We start from the raw sequence: 23,769 nt of genomic DNA, 5'->3' as shown, positions 1-23,769 counted from the left end.
TCATATGGAGCACGGAACTGGAAACAATCTTATTGAGTAAGGCCGCCTAGAGGAATGGCGTACCACCGAAAGCAAAACAAACAAACAAAAATAAGAAAAAGTGCATACAGAAAAAGAAAGAAAAAAAAAGAGAGCAAGAAATAAAGGAATAACGAAAGATGACTGATGCGCTATTTCTGCGGCACTGCAGGGACGGCTGCAGCACGGCTCAGCGCCGCGGGTTATAGGCGAGTCTTATCCGTTGGGTTATGGGTGAAAGGGATGGGAGTAGGGTTATCACCGTTGCCATCATTATCACTGCGGGAACCTCAGTGAGAGTGTCTTTCAAATGCGGAACAAAGTGTTTTAATGAACAACGTTGTGGTGGGGCGTTCGCGGCCATGCTGCATCGGTCTTGACGATTTCTTAGCCAAAAGTGCAAAAGCTTGCGGCAGTTTTCGCAGGTACTAGTCGGGCTCCAGAGACAGCAATAATAGAACGTTGATGATAGTGTGAATAAAATGGACGAGGCTGATGCCGAGTCCAGTCATCTGCAAAAAGAAAGAAAAAAAAAACACCCAGAGAAATGACGGATAAAAAACACCGAAGCTGCGACGAGCGACACGCGACACTTACCCCCGCGTGGGTTGCGTAGGGTAACGAGACGTCACTGCCAAATTGGTACACAAGGACTCCCGTAAATCCATAGCCGATGCCGCCAAAGCAATGGTACAATGCGTACTGTAAGAAACCAGAACATCGTACAAAGCATCATGAACGCGCAGGACACGTCGCCAAAATACAGTTACGCACTGATACAACACAGTGTATACATTTGCAGCATTCCCGAAGTACGGCCTCGAGTTTAAAGCGAAGCTTTCTTTGCCTACTACCCCGGTGTTTGATGCGGGTTGTCGTTCGGTCGTTGGTTTCTCACGTGACAGGCACGCGAGCCACACTCCGGCAAACCGGTTTCTGTAGCACTGCCAGGTTGGCCTATACAGCGTATAGTGTCAATGAGCGCAGCTTGGTTTTGCGTAATAGAACGATAAATCACGACATGAAACCTGCACATATAATGTTGGATTGGCGTCACACTCACCTCTCAATGTGCAGGGTTTTCAACTTTTTTTCTTCTTAAATATCTTCTATTTCCGCTACCTCCCTCTCGGGCCATTGAGTGTGTGCCCACTAATGGCCGATACTCCTGGTTAGGCATGTGCTCCTGTGACACACGGCGTATAGACTGTTTAAATGATGCGTTGTCCACATTGGCTTCGTCATCGTGACATCGCTATGTCGACGTCTCGCGCTGTACATCCGCCTGAATTGGTGTCCGCATTTTGGCACAGCTAAATGGTGAGCGGTTCATAAACACTGCATGAGATTACACGTTGCATATGATGAAAAGAAGCACAACTGTGCGCATCGCATTTACTGTATAACATTTTATTAACGGACTGGTGAGTTTCCCATCCTTTTTCGTTTGTGTGTGTGTGTGTGTGTGTGTGTGTGTGTGTGTGTGTGTGTGTGTGTGTGTGTGTGTGTGTGTGTGTGTGTGTGTGTGTGTGTGTGTGTGTGTGTGTGTGTGTGTGTGTGTTTTACATAACGAGGGTCTCGAATCCGGCAACATTGATGCCTTCAGGTAGCATATGTGGGTTTATTGACCAGTTGCCGTCACCCAAAAAGATCACGTTCTCGTGACGCCTGCGGCAACAAGGACGTTCCACGTCCGCCGCCAAGTTCTGTGAGTGGTGGCGCTGGCTAACACTCCCAGGGTTCTACTAGGACACATAAATACCCAAGAAAGTGGATGGGAAAACGGCGCCGCGGTAGCTCAATTGGTAGAGCATCGCACGCGAAATGCGAAGGTTTGTGGGTTCGGTTCCCACCTGCGGCAAGTTGCTTTTTCATCCACTTTAATTTCTATTAATTTATCGTTTCTTTATTTCATTTATTAAGTAATTTCCCCTATATTGTTCTTGGTGTCAGTGTTTGTTGGCTTCTTATGATATGACTAATAAAAAATCCAGCCCCTCGGTTAACCCCTTCCTTCTCGCTTGTATATATATTATCAAATTTTCAAATTTTATATTTAGATTAAAATTGTCAATGAGAAAATTATAGAGAGCCACGTAAAAAAATTCCTGATCCACCTTTCCGTTGTAAATGGGTGATACATAAGAGTTTTTCGAAGCATGAGCGAAGCCCGCGATAACACGCGAAGAGATTCGCGAGTAATTTATGTGCGTCTCTATACAATCGCTCGTCACCCCAATTTACTCTTGCACATAAACATATATAGGTTTGAAGAAGGAATAACTATAAGAGAAAAAGGCGGGCAGCGGGTGAATAACGCGCTTGTAACTCTTTATGACATGGCAGCGCATGCGCTGCCATGTGAAAATGGCTGTGAACCCGCCGTGGTTGCTCAATGCCAATGGCGTTGGGCTGCTGGGCACGAGGTCGGGGCATCGAATCCCGGCCACGGCAGCCGCATTTCGATGGGGGCGAAATGCGAAAACACCCGTGGTACTTAGATTTAGGTGCGCGTTAAAGAACACCGGGTGGTACAAATTATACGTCGTGCCTCATAATCAGAAAGTGGTTTGGGCACGTAAAACCCCATAATCTATTTTTTTTTTAATGGCTGTCGAGGTTCTCCCGTCTGCTTAACGGCAAGATGGCTGGTTTTGACATGGATGGATGGATGGATGGATACAACTTTCTTGTACGTCCGGCAAGGTTTAACGCGACCCGGGCTCAGGTCTCCCATGGAGGAACGTCAAGGCCCTGCCTCAACGCCGCCTCACGGGCTTGCTGGACTGCCCACGTCTGGATTCCGAGGTCTGAGCTGCGCAGAGCGGCGGCCCACCTCGACGACAGGGTCTCCGGAGTAACTGCCATCCCTCCTATAACTACATTGCACTCCCACAGCATGTGTTTGAGTGTTGCTGGTCCTTCCTGGCACAATTTGCACGTGTCGTCCTGATGCTTATCTGGGAAGATGCGTTTGAGACGGAATGGATTAGGGAACGTGTTTGTCTGGAGTTGTCGCCAGGCGACGGCCTGCCTCCTGTTCAATTTGGGACTCGGCGGGGGGTATATCCTTCTGGCGTTCAAATATGCACTGGTGATGTCGTTGTATCTTGTGAGCCTGTCCCGTTCTGCTCGAGAAGCGTTCGCTATCGTACGAGAGGCGTTGCCCTGTTCGGCGCGGCGGGTCATGTCTCGCGCCGTCCGGTGCGCCGTCTCGTTTAGGTTCGGGAGCGCGTCGCCTTCCGTGGTGACGTGCGCGGGGAACCATATGATCCTCGAGCTCGCGGTTTTGGATCTGCCCGCTTTGGCCAGAATGGACATGGCTTCCTTGGAAATTCGACCTTTGGCATAATTCTTTACTGCCGTTTGTGAGTCACTTAGTACGACTTCACATTCCTGTTCTGTGAGGGCTAGCGCAATCGCTACTTCCTCCGCTATTTCTGAGTGTTTGGTGTATACACTACATGTGGTTCTGATTTTTGATTCTGCGTCTATGACTACGGCGGCGTATGTTTGGCCGTTCGCATATTCGGCTGCGTCAACAAAGCGCGCGTTTCTGTCCCTGCCGAATGAACGGAGCAGAGCCTCGGCTCTTGCCTTTCGTCTACCTCGGTTGTAATAGGGGTGCACGTTTCTTGGGATGGTTGCCACCGTAATGGTCTCTCTGATTTTGTTGGGGATTTGCATTTTCTGGCCGTGCTGGTTGTGGTACGTTATGCCGAGCGTGTTCATAATGTGTCTTCCCGTCGTGGTGGTCGACAGGCGTTCGAGCTGCGAGATGCGTTGTGCTTCGGCTATTTCTTCTATGGTGTTGTATATGCCCAGCTGAGTCAGGAGCTCGGTGCTCGTCGATTCCGGTAGGCCCAGGGCTATCTTGTACGTTTCCCTTATGAGCGTGTTAATCTTGTTCTTTTCCGCGACGTACCAGTTGTGGTAGGCGGCTACATAGGCGATGTGGCTGACAACGAATGAGTGGATCAGCCGAATGACGTTGTCTTCCTTCATGCCCGCGTGTCTATTGGTTATTCTCTTTATGAGTCTCGTGGCGCTGATGACTTTGCCTGCGATCTTCCTCACGGTTTCGCCGTTAGCTCCGTTGGCCTCAATGATCATTCCGAGGATTTTGATCTTGTTCACTTTGGGGATTGCGTTTCCGTCTTGGGTGTACAGGCGGATTTCCTCGTACTCCCGGGGTCCTGTGTAGCTCTTTGGTGGCATGCCTCTGCGCGTGGGCCGGTAAAGGAGTAGTTCGGACTTGCTCGGGAAGCATTTGAGGCCCGTTCCTTGGAGGTACTCTTCCACTTTGTTAATGGCCGTTTGTAGTGCGTGTTCAATTTGCCCATCACTGCCGCGGTCTGCCCATATCGTTATATCGTCTGCATATATAGCGTGGTAGATTCCTTCGATTTCGCGTAGTTTGCTGGGGAGACCCAGCATGACTAAGTTGAAAAGGAGCGGAGATATAACTGAGCCCTGGGGGGTACCTGCACTTCCCTGGGCTCGTTCTTCGGACTCGAGGTCGCCAACCGTGAGGGTGGCTTTGCGATCGTTCAGAAAGTCCCTCACGTAGTTGTAGGACCTTTCCCCCAGGTTCAGATTAGACACTTGTTTAAGGATCGACTCGTGAGCGACGTTGTCGAAGTTTTGACATGAAACGGAAGAATTCACGCTCAATGACGCTGGTGCTGACTTCAGAAATCTGCGCACGTTGTTGGCGTCAACGGTGCACCACGCCGCAAACAGCTTTGGCTTGAGGCGTCCCAGCATAAGGTGCAACTGGGTGCCGTAATGCCTCGAATGCATCCCAAGAGAAGTTTCCACCAGCAGTACATGCCCTCCATAGTAATCGTTCCTGTCCTTTATTGTTCGACCGACCGATTGATTGATTGATTGATTGATTGATTGATTGATTGATTGATTGATTGATTGATTGATTGATTGATTGATTGATTGATTGATTGATTGATTGATTGATTGATTGATTGATTGATTGATTGATTGATTGATTGATTTTATCATGTGCACTGAATGACTGCAGGGATAAAGTAGCGTACGGAGGTGCACTTACGAACGTGGTGCGCGGCAGGTGCATCTGCGTGGAAGGCGACGACAGCGCCGATATGAAGACAAGCAGGTCATTCAGGGCGTACGTAAAGGCCACTAGGAAGATGCCGTGTGCGTACCACTCGCTGTCGGTCATGTGGCGCGTCATCAACACGTACGACAACACGATGGCCACGGCGCCGCCCTGCACAGCGCAAAATAAACGCCTTGCTTAAAGGCAGTGAGGAGGAGGCAGCCGACGCGACCCGTGGTTCCCAAGTTCGCCGTACCACGACAGCGATTATGCTGGTTATGCGCAAGTAGGGAAATTAAGTAAGAGGCGCGTTCAATTCACTCGCACCAGAGGGGAGCACATTACGCGCTCGCCTTTCGCACGATAGCACAGCGCAGGTTCGCGTCAGGCTGCGCGCAGACCTCGAGAAATTTCAGTAGTTACGGGGTGGGGGGCGCCCGCGGTCTGTATTATCACTCATAGTATGATTGTACTACTACAGTATCAACTACATCACGGAAGGCAAATAGGTAAGCGAAAACGTCTCCGTCGAGCGGTCGATCATTACGAGCTAAATGCTGTGTTGCTGCGTGACTAGTCGTTGTGTGTGCAATTCATCCGAAATCCACGTCCAAGACGAAATCGTGCCATTGTCGCACGCGCCAGTGACCTTGCAAGCGCAGAGACGCGTTCGCGTTTATTTAGTCTTGCTGAACTTTCAATAGTATAGTCATATATGCTACATCTCCCGTTCTCTAGAGTGCGTCAAGTAAGTAGATCTCGGATACAACGAACACCTTCGTTGCACAAAATACGTTCTCTAAAACAGAAGTTCGTTATAATCGAACTTTCCCTCAAAACTACCGGTAAAGAATTGAGCAAGGCGTATAAGAGACGCTTTGTCGGCAAAAATAATGCGCACGGCGCTTACTAGCAGAAATCAGTGAGTTAAATAAGCTTAATCAGTGTAAACCAGATAATCACAATCTCGAAGCTCGTCAAGCTGTTGACGTGGTCGTAGGTGAAGTCCCTAACATTTTTGGGGGGAGTTGGGGTGGGGAGGAGGGTGGCACAGTTGAAGGTTTGCTATTGTTTGGCCGTCTTCGCCTTCGCCTTCTTTTCCTTGAAATTGTTGCACCTCTTCAGCAATTACTTTGTCCGAGGTGATTGCTCTCTCAGACATGTAAACGCATCGTAAGCGGCGGCACCAGTCGCTGTAACGGCAGCCAGAAATTGAGTTGAACCCCCCCCCCCCGCCCCTCTTCCGAAAAGGAAAGAAAGACAGAAAAAGGATTGCTCTACGCTGTTCAGGAGTATCGACAGTACGAGAGCAATGTAATTTCAAGGAGAGAGAGAGAGGGGTGGGGCGGATAGGCCACGCGTCTTACAGCAGTGATGCCTATTCAGCCTTCTCCACTGCTGCAGTTCGTCGAGACGCTACTGCTCCGCGATTCATTCCATTTGTCGTAGCCGAAGCGATCACGCTAGCGGGTAGTTATAAGTGGACGGCTTTCTCATATATGCTCCTTGCGAAGCTCTTTGGGTGTTGTGAAAGTGTTCGAAATAGGCGAAAGTTCACTCTATTGTTATAAGTTGCCTGGATTGTTATACGCTGCCTCGACTTATACGCTCAGAAGTGCGTTTGCACCGATTCCCTCAGGCCACTGGTTCGAGACAACTTCTTTTCTGAACATGCGTTCATTTCGCTAACGCTCATTGCGCTGACTTGTTCACTGTAATGTACCCAGCGAAAGTAAGGTGGCCTTCGAATCAGACGCGTGTGGCAAATCATCTAGACATTTCCTGTCAAGTTATAGTTTCCTCCAGTAAAGTATACGCGATGCGTTATTTTCGCAGAAGCAACAGGTAAGGTTGAGAAAACGCTTAAGAAGTATACGGCTCGCTTACTCTTCACCATGATTTCTTCGACTACTTTCGTGCACGATGTGTTTTGGGAAACAAGCTGTAGTTACTGGACTTCAGAGACCACCTGTTAGGTGCCAAGCAGTCAGAGACTTACGATCTACGTTCCTAATTTGAATAGTTAACTAAATGGGCAGTGATCCTTGCGAATCCGACCAGTCGGCGTAAAAAGAATCCTGCTCTGTCAGCTGCGATGGATTCCTAGAACCAGCCCCCATAGCCCCTTAATACTTGTGCTGCGGCTCACGCTTGACCACCGTTAGCCCATTTTCAGCATCGAAGTCAATCGTATTTTTTTCGACACATTTTCGTCGTGGTGCATGCATGTGCGAACGTGAGGGTGAAAGCCACATTTGATTAGTTTTTTTTTTTTTTTCGAGCGGGAGAACTGAGCGGGCCCGCACACCCACCGGCAAGAGAGAGAGAGAGAGAGAGAGAAAAGAAACGAAAAAGGAGCACATATGGTCGCCGATGACTGGCCGCGTGTATCGCGCGCATCCGTCCGGTCACAATCTAAAGGCTAAACCCCATGAGCGCGATTTTCCGCGCGACGGCTTCGAGCGACGGATCGGGCCGTCGCTTGAACAGATCGCTCGGTTCTGCAAATCTAGAATTCGTCGCTCGTCGCCCGGAAGTGCTATGAACGACTAGCCAATAGCGCGAAGCCGGAACTGGATGTACATCACTCAAGTACTACCGATTGTGGAACGGAACGATCAAACGGCTGAATATTATAGTGCAAGGATAAGAACTTACTGGAAGACCTTCAGAAATATTTTGTGCTGCTTTTTACAGTAAAACACATCAACTTCAGTTAATAAAGCACGCGTAACCCTAGTTTCGGCGCCTATATTGCTGCCCTCATACCGGCAACACTGGGGAGACATCGCTCGAAGTCATCGCTCGCTTGGGTACAGTGTACTAGAAGTGTACTCTTCTAGTACACTGTACGCATGGGGTACGACTTGTAGGCGACGAGCGAACGCGACAGCCATCTCCATCGCGTCGCTTGTCGCTGTCGCGCGCAAGATCGCTTGCATGGAGTTTATACTTAATGCTAAAGGACTAGCTTGCTCGGTATACGTTGATTCAGAATGCTCTATGGTTACAGCACCACGTGCGGGTCTGTGCAGAGAAGGAGCTTGCTCAGCGCTGCGCGTTCGTGTGTTCTTTGCCTGTGGTATCTTGCGTCTTTGCGCAATTGGACTGTAAACTGCGATGATGCGCATCCTGCATTCAACACGCTTATAATGACGAGAAACGTGGTCAGTATGCCGCAAATTCAATGAAACTACTGCTTCAATGAATGATGTTGCGTGCCTCCTGATGTTACTTGCATAAAGCGGCTTCCATGGTCGCATGGGTAACCTAACCTAGGCGCCCGTAGTTGCGCCGTGTCAGCTCCGAAGTCGCGATTACTCAAGGTAAGTGTAATACCTTTCCAGCGATAGCTCCGTGGACGGCGGCGTAAACCAACAACACTATAAACACTATCCTTGCAACACTATCAAAAGAACGCGCTTTTGCTTTATTATATAGAAGAAAAAAAGGAGGCGATTACATATTTTTAACGAGACCCTTCCAGGCTAGGTACACTGAACTCACTGCGGAGCTCCGCATGTGAAGCTTCCAAAGTTAGTCGTACTCGCCTTATTTTTCTTCCCTCACCCACTTCTTCAAATGTTAGGCCCAAACCCCATGGTAGCGATTTTGTGCGCGACGGCGACGAGCGACAAAACGGCCGTTGGGCGAACAGATCGCTCCATCGCATGGTTCTGGAAATCTAGAATTCCTCGCTTTCAAAAAGAAAAAAAAACTGTAAGTTACATTTTTAAGAAAGCGCTGTTTTATGCATTGAAGCACAAAAGTAACTGGAACACCGATGCATTTCGACGGACATTTTGAAAATTTATATCTCGGAAATGGTGCTGTCCAGAGAATTCGTTCCAAGTGGATACACCGTAAGAACTCAGTGGTTATATAATTCGTAGATTGAAATATGTGGAGCAAAGTAATTAAGTAAAAATTATTTAGCGTAATTATGTTAATTATTCAATTGAACATTTTGATTTCTCGTAGAAGTAATGGCCGCCTCATCGAGTATAAGTTAGATCAAGGGCTAGAATTGTGCTATCTGCCATAGGCAATGTTTAAAAAATCTGGTGCAGCTAAAAAAACACCCTGTATAGCGCAGACCTTGTAATTTTCTGGTACAAGGGGCATACGTTAGTTGCGAGATAATTTCAAACACATAGGATGAAGAGTACCATCTCAACAAAGATCAGCAGTCCTTGTGCGGTGATGGTGTACTTCAACGTTAGCTGGATATGTTGCGGGACATCGGTGAAGTCATCGTCATCATCTTCTTCATCGTATGCAGGTTGTTGCACCTGTGAGCGAATAACGTCAAACGCCAGGGTCACAGTTGAGCAAGTAAGTTCAAGAAATTTCAGACACCCCTTTTCAGACCTCCCATTCAAGAAACCGAAGTCGCAGTGGACATACTTGAGCAGCACTCAAGAATAATGAATGAATGTTTGGTTTTTATTGGCGCAAAGGCCAGGTATGGCCAAAGAGCGCCAAAGCACTACTCAAGAATAAACAATGTAGAAATCAAGGGAGTAGCATGCACACAGGACGAGAACTGTCACTTGCGATCATGAAAGCTGTTGGTGAAAAAATATGTTGTCCAATTTCTGACGACGACATCGATGTTGTACACCGCGTCCCAACGACGTCGGGGAACGGGCACTAAGAACATTATTGCCCAGTTCTGTTCAAGGTCAAAGAAACAGGATTTTTTACTAAGGCACGAAAGGCTCGCCTAAATTCTAAAGATCTCGGCTTCGCAAGACCGAATCGTGTTCCCGTTTATATTAATGAACACCTGACCCGAGAAAACAAAGTGCTGTTTGCGAAGGCTCAGTCACTGAAAAGGGACAAACGATGGCAATTTTTATGGACCGAGAATTGCCAAATAAAAGCAAGAAAGACGTGCGACAGTCGAGTCCTTCGTACCTTGTTCGAGAGTGATTTATCTGTCTTCCGGTAGTTATGGGAGGGTCAAGGAACTAACCTATTTTGTTGCATTCGATAATGTCATCTTATTTTTCAACTGAACAACATAAATCTTTTTTTAGGAACCCGTGCATATCTGCGATTCACTTTAATGCGCGAAGTCTAAAAAAAACACCATGATGAAATGCAGAACTTTTTAGCGCCTTTAGACCACACATTTTCTCGCATCTGCATTTCTGAAACTTGACTGTCACATGCACATAATGATTTATTTGGTTTTCCCTCTTATGCCTCCGGATATTGCTATCGCCCTCATCAGAGCTACGGAGGCGTTTTTATATCGCCAGATGTGCGTTACAAACGACGACATGACATATCATTTTCAGTGCCGAATTGTGAAGCTGTGTGGATTGAACTATCTGCTTTTTGCAATGATTTGAACACTATACTTGGTAACTTGCCTTCAGAAAGGAATAATGCGCTTCTCGGTGACATTAACATCAATCTTTTGGATGACTGCAGCGCTGCTACTACTGCCTACACTAACTGCCTTCACGGATTTGGCTTCGGATCATTCGTTTTCCTTCCAACTAGACGTAGTTTAGGGGCTTCCGCCACCTTAATCGATCACGTATTTTCCAACCTTGCGTGTCCTCCAGTTTACGGTGTACTTGAAAATAACATCACTGACCACTTTCTTGTCTTCTTTAAACTTCCTTATCGATTATATAAACCTTGTCAAGAATTCTACAAAGCTGTGATTAATGAAGAAGAGTTCATCTCTCACGTTGGTGAGCTAAATTGCTGTTCTGTGATTTCAGAGTCAAACGCTGAATCTGCATTTAATGACTTTTCGGAGAGCATAAAAAAAATGTATCACTAATCCTACGAGCTTTGTAGAATGCAAAAGACATCTTCCAGCGTTGCATAATCGTTGGTAAACCAATGGTCTACTAACTAGCCTACGTAAAATAGATAACCTATACCGAAAAGTTAAACAACGCCCTTTTCACATTCGACTCAATTAAAGCTCGCTATAAGATCTATTGTAACATGCAAAACAGGATGCTCAGGGTAGCCAAAAGAGATTATTACGAAATCAGAATAGCCGAAGCCGACAAAGATTCAAAACGACAGTGGAAAATTATAAATTCCTGCTTGAACCGACCCCGTCGGGCTAAACCAATAGGTAAGCTTCATTCATCGGACGCCACGTATGAACAACCAGTAGAAATCGCTAAAGCGTTTAATGAGTTTTTCTGTGACCATACCCATGATGATACCCCTGATATTCAACTATCATTTCAGCAATGCTTACGATCATTGTACTTATTTCCAACAGGCCCAGATGAAATAATCAATGTCATACACGATTTAAAGGTTACAGGAGCAGGTCTGGACGAAATCAGTTCCATTAATATTGAATTAGTAGCTCATCTTATCGCCCGCCCGTTATCTCATGTTACTAACTTTATCTTTATGACTGGACTATTTTCAAGTCAATTAAAATAAGCAAAAATTAATCCAGTATTTAGAAAGGGTGACCGCGCCTATACTTCTAATTATTGCCCTATTGCTATTCTTCCTTTTTGTAGCAAGGTTATCGAAAAATGTATTGAAAAGCGCTGAACTAAATACTTCTCAATATATAACATTCTTTCGCCAAATCAATTAGGCTTCAGGGTAGGATCCTCGACTGATTGTGCTATACTTTCTTTCACGGATAAAATAAAAAGTGCTATAGATGCCGGTTTCTACACGGGATCAGTTTTTATCGATCTATCCAAAGCATTTGATTCCATAAACTACGTCATCTTACTTGCCAAACTACGGGCAGCAGGCGTCGATGGCCCAGCATTAGCAGTTATAAAAAGTTACCTAACAAGCTGTGTATTTTAGTTGCTCACTTTCTAACTTCAGAATAACAAATAAAGGGGTCCCGCAGAGGTCTATGCTTGGCCCACTACTATTCCTGCTTTAATGATTTACCCGGTTTTTTATCAGAAATTGAGGCCTTCCTTCACGCTTACGACACCACAATACTTGCAAACGATCGTTCACTAACTTCTCTGACTGCTAAGCCAAACGCTGACCTGAAAAAATATTTTAGCGGGGTGCCATCTTAACCCGCTAAGAACAAATCCTGCCAAAACGTCTTTTATGCTTTTTCATTCGAATCATAGGACACCAGAATTAATTCCCCCTCTCAACCTAAACTCTCTTGACATCAGTGTAGTTAATGAACGCTCATTTCTTGGTATAATTCTAGACTCAAACTTAAAATTTACAAGTCATATGGGCTATTTGAAGCGCAAGCTTGCTCGCGCGGTATTATAATTTTACTTAAAGCTAGGTATTATTTTAGCAAACCAACATTGCTAACCATGTACTATTCTTTAATTCAAAGCCATCTCAATTACTGTATTACAGCGTGGGGAACACATATCCAACACATATAGCATCACTGCAGCATTTGCAGAATCAAGCCATCTGGATATTGTCGTTCAGCTCATTCTACTGCAGTGCTTCTGATATGATTCACAACCACAGAATACTTTCAGTTAGTCATCATCATCATCATCAGCCTGTTTTATGTTCACTGCAGGACGGAGGCCTCTCCCTGAGATCTCCAATTACCCCTGTCTGGCGCCAACCGATTCCAACCAGCGCCCGCGAATTTCCTAATTTCATCGCCCCACCTAGTCTTCTGCCGTCCTCGACTGCGTTTCCCTTCTCTTGGAACCCATTCTGTAACCCTAATCGTCCAATGGTTATCTACCAGGTGCATTACATGACCTGCCCAATAATCTTGTTAAATACAAATTAGCCGTAATGTTATTGAAGATAACACGTAATCCTCTCCAAGTAAATATATTTTCTGAGGCTAAATTGGTTAACTTAAACCGCACAAGATTCGCAGCTAACAATTTCTTATTGGCACTAAGACATACTAATTACGGAAAACATAATCTGGCTATTTCGCAGCATTATCTACTTGGAACAGCCTCCCACTAGATGTCAAGCGCTCTTCATCTTTAGGTTTCTTCAAGACAACCTTATTCACTTTTCTACTAGATAGCCAAAATAATCCACATATCTAAGCTATTCACTTCACTCCTGCTCATTTCTTTTTTGTTTTTCCTTTTTTTATAGATTTTTTAAATTTTTAGCCTTTATAATTAATTTTTTGGTTTGTTGTGTTGCGAATGCCTTAACCACTATTTTAATTTTATGACTATATTTATTTACTTTATATTATTTGCAGTTTGTACTACATTTACTTTGCATAATCTTCCACTTAGTGATTACTATATTGCTGTTTTATGCTGTATATTTGCACAAATGTATATATTTTCTGACAGGAGGTCCCCTTTCAGCCGCATGATCTGGGACCTCCTTCTGTACACATATGTAAGCATGTAGCCACTTATGAAATAAATAAACTGAAACTGAAACAAACGGCAAATCATAGAATATTAGCGCTATCAGTTTCATACCGCCTTTCAGATCTATTTACGGAGGTGAAGCCCTTAGAATATATATTAGGTTATCTAGTTCCAATGTGGAGCTGTAACCTGAATAATCAGAAATGGTTTTTCTCAATTTTCTTTATTCTGAAGAACACAAAAAAAATGCATACAAAAAAATATTGGGACCGATGGCCTATATATATATATTTCGGATACTATCCTGGCCCGAAGGCATTACAGAAAGGAGTGGTAAGTGAAAGACAAAAAAACAGTATATAATTATACAATAATGGGTATTGTAAAATGGCAGAAAATGCAGCAGTCTTGAAGTTGTCAACGTCAGTGATGGCAGCAATGTAGGGAGTAAGGTCGTTCCAGTCGGCGCTGGTCTTAGGAATAAAAGAACCATGACACATTTTTGTTCTAAAAAATGGAACACCAACTTTAAACATGTGATCGAAACGGGTTGAAATGTATGAAGGGCGAGTAATGAGATGATCCTTTAATAGTGGGTTGTCGTGATACAGCCTGTGGAAGAGACGGTCTAAAACATTTACGGTGCAATGAAAGGTCTGGTAGAGTAAGTGTGTTTTTCGTTGAAGTGATGCTGGCGTAACGGGAATGGTTAGAGAAGATAAAACATGCTGCGCGATTCTGGATGGATTCTAGTGTTTTTATTAGTGTGATTTGATAGGGATCACATACGGTGGATGCATATTCTATCTTTGGTCGCACTAATGTTTTGTAGAGGGTAAGCTTTATCGGCGTAGACGCAGCAGAGAAACTTCGGCGCGAGCATCCAAGAACCCGGTTAGCGTTATTAGTGACGTGTTTGATGTGCGGACAACAAGGACAACAGCAAGAACAAGCAATACGTACAGAGTTTTCTGCTTTTACCCGCGTCCGTTACGAGCTACCTAATATGTACAATAACACACCAACAAGCCTAAATAACAACCTATAGTCAGCTATGACTAAATTTTTATTTTAAGCGCCCGAACTTTCCTTATATATATATATATATATATATATATATATATATATATATATATATATATATATATATAAACTCAGACATAAGCTCAGACATACGTAAACTCAGACTGTGGCCGTTATAATGTAAAACTATTTCGAAGTGTTCTTTTCAATGCCATTTCTGCAAACAGTCCTCCGTTATTCGTCAAATGTTTTCGGAAAAACCGCGAAAACTCGTCACGTGACGTGTACGCGTTCCGGAAGAATTAGAAGATGGCTGCCTGCCGATTGCTCTGGCGCTGGCTGCTCAGAGCAGCTGGGGAGAATGCTTTTATTTGCGTTTAAAAAATTTTCGACCAGTTGTATAACGTTGTCGAACCCTATCGGTACGTATACGGCATCGCTCCGCCAACTCTTCTGCGATGAGGATCCGTTTTAGCAGCATTTTTAACCTTCCGTTGCACGCCACCGCGATTTTCGACCAGCCACCGCAAGCGCACCCCCGTATTAAGAAATGCATTTTAAGTTGAAGCCCATGCTTGACTTGATTTAGATGACGCCTGGCGTTGACGTGCCCAAAGGCGCTCACTGCGTTTCCTTCGGCGCGTTCGCGGTAGGCGTCATTTAGATCAAGACAAACATGGGCTTCAAGCTAAGATACATTTCTGCATACGGCGGTAAGTAAGGCGAAACGGGTCAACCTCAGACGCCGGCACGAGCCTCTTCATCCGGATATCTACTTTCGCTGAGCTAGCTCGGCCACACCGAAGCCTTCTCCACTTCTGCGTGCTCCTCGCCTCTTGAACCAAAGAGATAAGAAAAACCTACCAAGGTAGGCAATGTTATTCGCTTTGAAAGCAAACGAAAGTGACTTCCCATAAACGAGGAGAGCCTTTGATTGGGCGGTTCGGGCGCTCGGGTCACCGCCCGGTGTTTGCGTCGGCGTTACGTAAGTTTGACGCCAGGAGGTTCTAATAAAAACAGATTGGTTTTACGTTATAGGGCCCCATGTCTCCAACATGCATTATAAGATCACAGGTCTTGCATAGACAGAAAGAACGACTTGCATGCTAGTGCGAAATAATGTGCAGCTCTTATCTAAGGAGGACGATGTTCCAACCTTTAGTTACATTATATTCTATTAATTTTTCGCTGTAAACGTTATGGCAATTGGGCAAGTTCACATTCGAATCATGTTGCGCACTACGTATTGGGAAATAAAAGAGACCAACAGGAAGATTGGAGTTGCTATTGCTTAGGTTATTGACTGAATGAGCAACCTTGTAGTTAGGCAGCACTGGAACTGAAAAAAAAAAACGCGTTGTGATCGAAGCATGTCACTTATAGGTTGATCGTGGCTTTCAACTCGCAATATTCGCTTTTGTTATCGTTCTAGGGGTTTTATGTAACAAGGGGAACGTCACACTCCATGATTCCAGACATTTGTGACACTGACATAAAGAGAAGCACAGTGTACGAAGTATAGCTTGTGCAGAATACCGGCGAGCCTTTATTAGAGTATGTAACCGGGAAACGTATGCGGGGAGCGCTACGTACTTCGGATTGTTATCAGGAGCGCTTTAACATCAATTATGTGGTTCAGATGCTTGTTTCGTGCTTGCTCTTTATTGAAACGCATGCAGTTCTGTGTGTTCTATGCGTGATTCCAAAAAAATGTGTGCACTGTTCGCTTCACTTTGCTGACTGCTTGAAGCCTTCGAAGGTACGAGCCACTGCTCCTGGCCCCGCACTGCCACCGGGATCTGCCCACATTTTTGTTAACGGACACGAAAAATGCTGACCAGCTACAGATTAACAGCTTCGCTCGAACAAACATGGTGTCACAGGCGCACGAGCCAACGTGAACGCATCTCACTCGGTGGCTGCGCACACCCGCTGTCAAAAGGCTGCATGGAGTGAGAAAGCGCGGCAGCAGCGGCGAGCGAATTGACCTTCGTGCGGCCTGTCGCTTCAACGCCAACTAATACCGCTGTCAAGCGGACAAGTTAAGCGCATTTACGGGGAGTGTGCGTCGGGACCTTGAGTGAAGCTTAAGGCTACGCTGTGCTAAACGGGAATACAGAGCGCACTCGCAGTAAAAAAAAATATGGTGACAGACTAAATTCGTATGTTTTGAAGGTTTCGATTAAGATAAAAAAACCGTCTAAAAGTGATTGCTTTAGTTGTATCTTAATCTATGATTACTCAACAAAAAACGAAAATATTTTTATTATAGGAGTGTCGCCAGTCAATTCGCGCCAAGACGAATGCCTAGCCATTGCAGGACAATATGGTGGCGTGCGATGAGGCGGCACTTGATCCTGCTAGAACAGAATGTCAGCGAGTTCTGTTCTGATTATTTTGTTCAAAACTGTTCAACAACTAAAATGAACTTCTGTGTCCTTTTTCTATGCATTACGTTTTGTACTGTTGAAACCCGCAGGCGGCGAGGCTACGCACTCGACCAGTAAAGTGCGTTCCGTGAACGCATTCCGACCGGAGGGCACTCTTCCGCGAGTATACACTCCGCTTGCGACGTTTAGATTTGGGAAGGTGCACTTAAAACCGAATGGCATTCTCCGTAAGTTCACTTAACTTGCCTACCTGACAAGGGTATACGCGGCGAGAACACAGTGCACACGAAGCTATCAGCGCTCGCCGAACTCTGTCCCCATCGCAGATCGCTTTCAGGATAGAGCCCGTGCAGCCGCAGGTCTGTCAAGAACTCCCACGAACGGTAGATTTTTGACGCTGGGAAAAGCCAACCTTGCGAAATGATACCGATTTTGGCTCGCATGTAAGGAATGAACAACTCGTTAGCTTGAGTTGATTACCGAACACTATCGTTTAGCCATAGACCACATATACCGTCTCGCTGTTCCACGAACTCGAACTCTCCCTACTCACGCTTTTCTTGCCGGCCCGCTTTGCCATGGCTTTCGCAGTCGTCTTCCGGGACGAGAACAGCGTTTTCCGCTTGGCGTAGATGCTCTTTCTGGCCATGTCTGGTCCGTCGAAGCCCGCGGGGCCGACCTGGAGCCGCTATAATGGTGACGCTGGTCATGCGGTAGCACTCACGCCATGATGCTGAAACAGGAATGGCCGAGGTGTATGTTACAGTGGCAACGGGCTGTGGCGCCCTGCTGCTGAGCGCGCGAGATGGCGATTTCCAGTCCTTTACGGGTCCGATTTTCGATTCCGGTTTCCCCTTCCCACCGCGAAGACATTCCGATTCCACCAGAGTGCATTCAGTTGGAGACAGAATGCAGAAAAACACAGCTACATACTTACATTTGAGAAACCGTTAAGTATCCAAGGTGCTCGAAAATTCGTTGGAGCTGCGTGCGCGGAGACGAAGCTTTGAAAATTAGCCGCATAACTTGTGTTCATAAAAGCTTTCTGACGATAGAACTGTTCGCAGAACACATCCTAGCCAATAGTGACGTTGGACATACTATTAGTGAAGCTTATCGACCAATGGCAAACAGCACTTACGAACGAAAAGCCTTGTGAATGCAGCCCTGCAGAAGAATTTCGGTCAACGGAAATTTGCTTTTTGAACGCTACGCTTCAGAATCTTCAGAATGGTCAGAGACCCACCGTGGTTGCTCAGTGATAGCTATGATGTTGGGCTGCTGAGCACGACGTCGCAGGATCGAATCCCGGCCACGGCGGCCACATTTCGATGGGGGCGAAATGCGAAAGCACCCGTGGTACTTAGATTTAGGTGCACGTTAAAGAACCCCAGGTGGTCTAAATTTCGGGAGTCCTCCACTACGGCGTGCCTCATAATTAGAAAGTGGTTTTGGCACGTAAAGTCCCATAATTTTATTTTTTAATGTTTAGAGTCAGGACTCGAATTCACAAAACCCACTTACGCTAGAATTATTCGTAAGAGAAAAGTTCAGCCAATCCAGACGCTAGAGCCAGTGTTGCCATATTTTTTTAAGCCTGTCGCTAAAGTGAGACGAAAAGGTTACTAAATTTCCGCTAAATTTTCCTGCAATGTCGCTAAAGTTGTCGCTGAAATTTTTGAGTCAATTTAAGGTAACGTAGGCGTTTTTGAACACTATATAATTACGCTAGTATGGTCTAATTAATTTACCGGAGCATATCACGTTTACATGGTCCGTGTTAATGAGGAATAAACTGTGAATTTACCAGTAGTGTGTATAAACTTTACTACTATTACGTTTACATAGCGACGGACCATGACAGCAACCCGTCGTGGTTGCTCAGTGGCTATGGTGTTAGGCTGCTGAGCACGAGGTCGCGGGATCGAATCCCGGCCACGGCGGCCGCATTTCGATGGGGGCGAAATGCGAAAACACCCGTATACTTAGATTTAGGTGCACGTTAAAGAACCCCAGGTGGACGAAATTTCCGGAGTCCTCCACTACGGCGTGCCTCATAATCAGAAAGTGGTTTTGGCACATCAAAGCCCATTATTTAATTTAACCATGACAGCTGAAATACGGCTTTAACTTGTGTGTGAAGTGACTTTTAAAAAGAATGGAAGCGATAAGTGCAATGCCGTAACTGTCTCTCACAGGAGGACACCTCAACAACACTGCACGGGGAAAGGGGTGTCGGGAGTAAAAGATGGAGAGCCATCTGGTTTTCCTAGCACGCAAATGCACTTGGTTACAAATTATCCCTGAAAATTTTCTAGTTCTTAGCATTCCTAAAATGGATAGCGAAGTTCTGCAAGACGCAGAAGGTCGCATGTTAACACAGCGATGACAATTACGTGACCTTCGTGCAGGTCAAATGCTACGATTCCGCCCTTTGGACTACATGAAGGCTTTTCGCAGTAATGAATTGTCAAAAAACTATGCGATAAGGAAGCAGTGTGTTCTGGCTGACGGGAACGAGATCAACCGCTCCTACGTATACGACTCTTTCCAATTGACCTATCTTATTATTCATCCAGCTGCTGCGTTCTATATGCCCCAACAAAATTTCAAAATGCCACTAGTCATATCATGTTTAGTGAGAGAGCAGAACCCGGAGAGTTCGGACTAATTGAAATCCGTTTCGTAAAAAATTAAAAAAAAATTGTGAGCACACTGTGAATCCTGTGAAAGATAACCATCGCTTCATCATGGTCACAGAGCCTATGCGTCATATAGCCAATTTCGGCTGCTCATATGTAGCTTTTCAGCAATAACGTGCGTTGTAGACTGATACTTTCGTAACAACTTTCCCAAGTTCGAAGTCGCTAATATGCCAGCAATTTTTCCGTCACGTCGCTAAAAAACTGGCCGATCGCTGAATTGAAAAATTTTGTCGCTGAACAGACAAGCCAATCGATAATTCTAGCGACAGACTCGCTACAATGGTAACACTGCGCTGAGCATATCATTAGAGAAGGCCGCCGGCCAATGGCAAAGAGCACTTAGGAAAGAAAAGCTCTTAGAATTCGGACGCTGTTGCTTTTGCATTTATGCAGTGCCAAAACTTTATTCGAAACCGAAGTGTTACACCTCCGAGTAGATGAAGCTGAACTTCTGACAGATAACGACCCTTACATTATTGCGCAGTTCTATCGAGGTGAGAATGATTAATTTAACCTGTCACCCTAATTTTTATCGCCTTTCGCTCCGTTTTCATTTCCGTTAATTCCACATACGAGCGAGGCGTGACTATGCTTAATGCTTCCAAGAAACCATAGGCGTCACCCATAATTAGGAGAGCGTCTGCTGCACAAAAGTTGCGCTCGCACGAAAGTGCGCCACTCAAAAGAAGCTTCACAAGACCCTTTGAGGACGCTTATAAAGCTTCGAGCAGCGTCGAGAGTAAAACATTTTTTTTTTTTACAGTTGCGTAAGGTGGCCCTTTTTTGTTGTTGTTACAGATGGAGAGTTATTAGAGAGTTTAAGAAATAGCATACCCAAGCAATTCTGCGCAAGCAATATTCAACTTTCCGTTAAGCTCTTTGCACTTTTTTTACGTTCCTTTATACGCACGGCCAATAGCGGCCCGTAACTTTAAGTCTCTTATTTTTAAAACTCTCGACTAATGCAAAAAAAAAAAACTAGCCATTATATATCTTTGTGCCCCGGTCTGCCCTGCTGAGAAGTTGTTTATTAATATTTAACAAAAATAATAGTAGAACGCCCGGCTGGGTCACCACTGGCCATGTAAAACCAAACGAACAAATAATACTGTTGAGCATAATTTTTGGCCTCCGAGGATGCACACACGCAGTGCTCCGCATTTCTTCGTAATCAAAAGGTGCGACTACAGAGATGGCAGTGCAACTCAAATTCAAACAAGCAACGGGACTGGTGTTCTGATGTGGAATAAAGACGAATTAAGAACACGGGCACGTTGCTTCCGCGTGCCAGAATGTTCAATGAATGGCTGAGACTGACGCCTTAGAGACAACCTAGCTAGCTTAGTTACCTAGCTTACTTAATATCTGTCAAATACGGCCTTCCGTCGTGGATAAATGGAGGCTACTGCTCTGTTTTACACATTCCTTCGTTGTGACCCCGTACGCGATCAGGATCATCGCCTTCTGACACGGCTCGGTCTATAGGTGCTTCAGGCCGCATACGCACGTACCTGTCGTGTGAACTTAAATGCTAGTCTCGATGCTTACAAAAGTCGACACCACCTAGAAGACACAACGCCTTCGCGCGTAGAGCCGCTACTTCAGACGAGTGCATTGATGTTTCCATTGCCGAGAAAGGCGAACCAAAAGTATCAACGCGATAAGCCGTCATTTCTCGTAATAGTTCTGCGGAAGCCCGCAAGGTGGAGAGAAGTAATTAAAAAAGGAAAAATCAGACATCCACCCGTTTGTAGCGATTGCTACAAAGGAAACCCATCCGGGTTTTTGGAAAGAAAAGCCTCACAGCTGAAGAAAAATTCGTCCTGGCCCGGGATACGAACCCGAGACCACCACCTTTCCGGGGCAGCCGCTCTACCATCTGAGCTAACCAGGCGGCTAGCAGATGGCAGGGCGAAGTCGAATTAGTCGACAGCACGAAGCAACGGCAAGAGTTTGATGTAATAGTTCTGCGGAAACCCACAAGGTGGAGAGAAGTAATTAATAAACCGTCATCTCCCATATCTTCTTGCTTTAAATATGACCGCTATTACTGGAATTGGATCCATGCGTTCTCTTTGTTGGATCAGTTCTTGCTTGAAGTTGAACGTTATTAATCAGGACCGGTATTCACAAAAAGCGCTTACGCTACAATTGTTCGTAAGAGTAAATTTCTGCCAGTCCTAATGCTGGACATATTAGCGAAGGCGGCCGGCCAACGCCAAAGTACACTTACGAACGAGAAGCTTTGTGAATTCGGCCCCAGCCATTTTCTTTGCCTCTGTATGTGCATTTGATTGTGTTTTTGTTGATTTCTATTGTGCTGTGTATTCTGCTGCCTTAGCAGAGCCGCAGTGAGCTGATAAATAAATAAATAAATAAATAAATAACTTACTAAATAAATAAATAAATAAATAACCGCCCAAGCAATCCGTACAGATGGTTAACCATCGAAGCTGAAACGTGGGGCCCCGGTGTTTATCACTGGGTTGATCCCGACGGTTCATTAAACGACGGCTTGGTAGGCTGCCGGATCCTCGGTACGCAGTTGATGCTTACGCTCGGCTGCACGAGCCTGTTCTTGTGCCCGCGCTCCAGCATCGGCACAACGTAGACGAGCCCGTTCCCGGTTCTGCTCGCGGTGTTGCTGATTGAAAGTTGCCTGCTCCTCAGGAGTACGTATGACGCGTGGCCGACCCATTTCGGAGCCGTAGAGAAACTGCTGCGCGCGCGCTCAACTGCGACGGAGAGCGACGACGTCACTACTGCCGCAGCTAATCGCGCCTCTCTCTCTCTCTTTCTCTCTCTCTCTCTCTCTCTCTCTCTTTGCGCATGCGCGCAGGGTTGCGCCGGAGGGGTTTTCGGTGTACAGGTGACAGACGGACAAATAGGCTAGCCATATACAGCTTCGCTGTAAGAAATAAGCAATCTTAACTTGATCGGAGCCTTGCTTCTTAAGTCATTTATTTATTTATTTATTTATTTATTTATTTATTTATTTATTTATTTACGATACTGCCGCTCTCGATCGAGAGTTTAACAGGTGGGCATATTGAGCGTACATTGAACAAGAAAGAAAATGAGAGAAACATATATGTATATACATAGACTTATATATCACACATAAATTATACACATAACACACACATATATACGTAGGAATATGCAATTGCAACGAACATATTCAACACATATTTCCACGCATCGTTTGCAATACTCTATACAATACCGCTGACAGCATGTCTTCGAATGAACCGTGTTTTATTTCGGAACGGCTATCTTTAAATACTATTTAAAATTCCCGTAGAAATACACGATCGGTTATGTTGCAATGAAGCACACGCGGAGAAGGTTCTTGCGAGGTGCTTCGCTTTATCACAAGAAACGCAAAATGCTGCTTTCGCAACGATTCGCGACGTCATGATGGGCGCGCAACGTTCCGCATCCAGGCAGAGTGAAGTGACGGGCTAAAAGCCTGTGCCTGAAGGCGGGACGAGAGCCAAGCAAACGGGCTTGCCGTTCGTACATCAGCCGCCCGCGGCCGAGACAGCGAACCTCACCAAGCAGTCGCAGTTTCAGCGCGGTGCGCCTCATAACGCGTGAACCGCCAACTTCGGCTCGGAACGTGACCGTCCCAATAACTCGCGGATTCGCTTCAGCGCTGAATCGGCCTACCTTTCAGTGGGAAGTGCGAAATCCTCTCCTTTATCGTGGCAGGGGTGATGACGGTTTGTCGACTATGGCGCGTACCCACTACGGCTACGACGTTCCACATTCGGGCCAAGAGTCACGCGGCGCGAAATGAATTAATGACTAGCAAGAGAAACACGCTGAGACAAACAGACGCTTCTCAACGACAGACCAAGATAGAAGCTCCAAGGAGAAAGAGTATACAAGGAATTCAGGCCGACTCGGCTAAATTACACTTGTTAAATGCTTTATCTGTAAAGGTATACAAGGAATTCAGGCTGACTCGGCGAAACTGCAGTTCTCAAATGCTTTCCTGTAAAGACGGTAAATGGTGACAGCGCAAGATCGATGACCCACGCCAACAGCACTATATATAAGGCATAAAGGGGAGGGCGCAAGTCGAATCTTGTCGTCGTCGTCAATGTTATTGTTGCTGTTGTAGTTGTTTCCGTACAAGTGGAACATACCCACCATAGAGAACCGGCCAAGAATGGGGCTGTTTGCACAAAATGCGTTAAAGAAGTCAGAAAAAAAAAAGACCTACCATACTGGGGAAATACGTG

The 23,769-nt window shown here is 45.6% G+C and overlaps 1 protein-coding gene across 1 annotated transcript; it reads right to left on the bottom strand.

Moving 5' to 3' along the window:
- Positions 1–329: 329 nt before the first annotated feature.
- On the bottom strand, positions 330–23,308 carry LOC139056149 (uncharacterized). The gene is made up of 6 exons (XM_070534096.1): positions 23,192–23,308; positions 17,368–17,547; positions 9,265–9,387; positions 5,087–5,266; positions 616–720; positions 330–530 (listed from the first exon to the last, which is right to left on the bottom strand). Exons 2-6 carry the CDS (start codon positions 17,461–17,463, stop codon positions 447–449), a joined length of 588 nt encoding a protein of 195 aa, XP_070390197.1. The 5' UTR covers positions 17,464–17,547; positions 23,192–23,308; the 3' UTR covers positions 330–446.
- Between the last annotated feature and the right edge of the window lie 461 nt (positions 23,309–23,769).

Source organism: Dermacentor albipictus, chromosome 1, assembly GCF_038994185.2.
Source record: "Dermacentor albipictus isolate Rhodes 1998 colony chromosome 1, USDA_Dalb.pri_finalv2, whole genome shotgun sequence".
NCBI classification, from domain to species: Eukaryota; Metazoa; Arthropoda; class Arachnida; order Ixodida; family Ixodidae; genus Dermacentor; species Dermacentor albipictus.
This window is presented reverse-complemented; position numbering and strand designations above follow the sequence as displayed.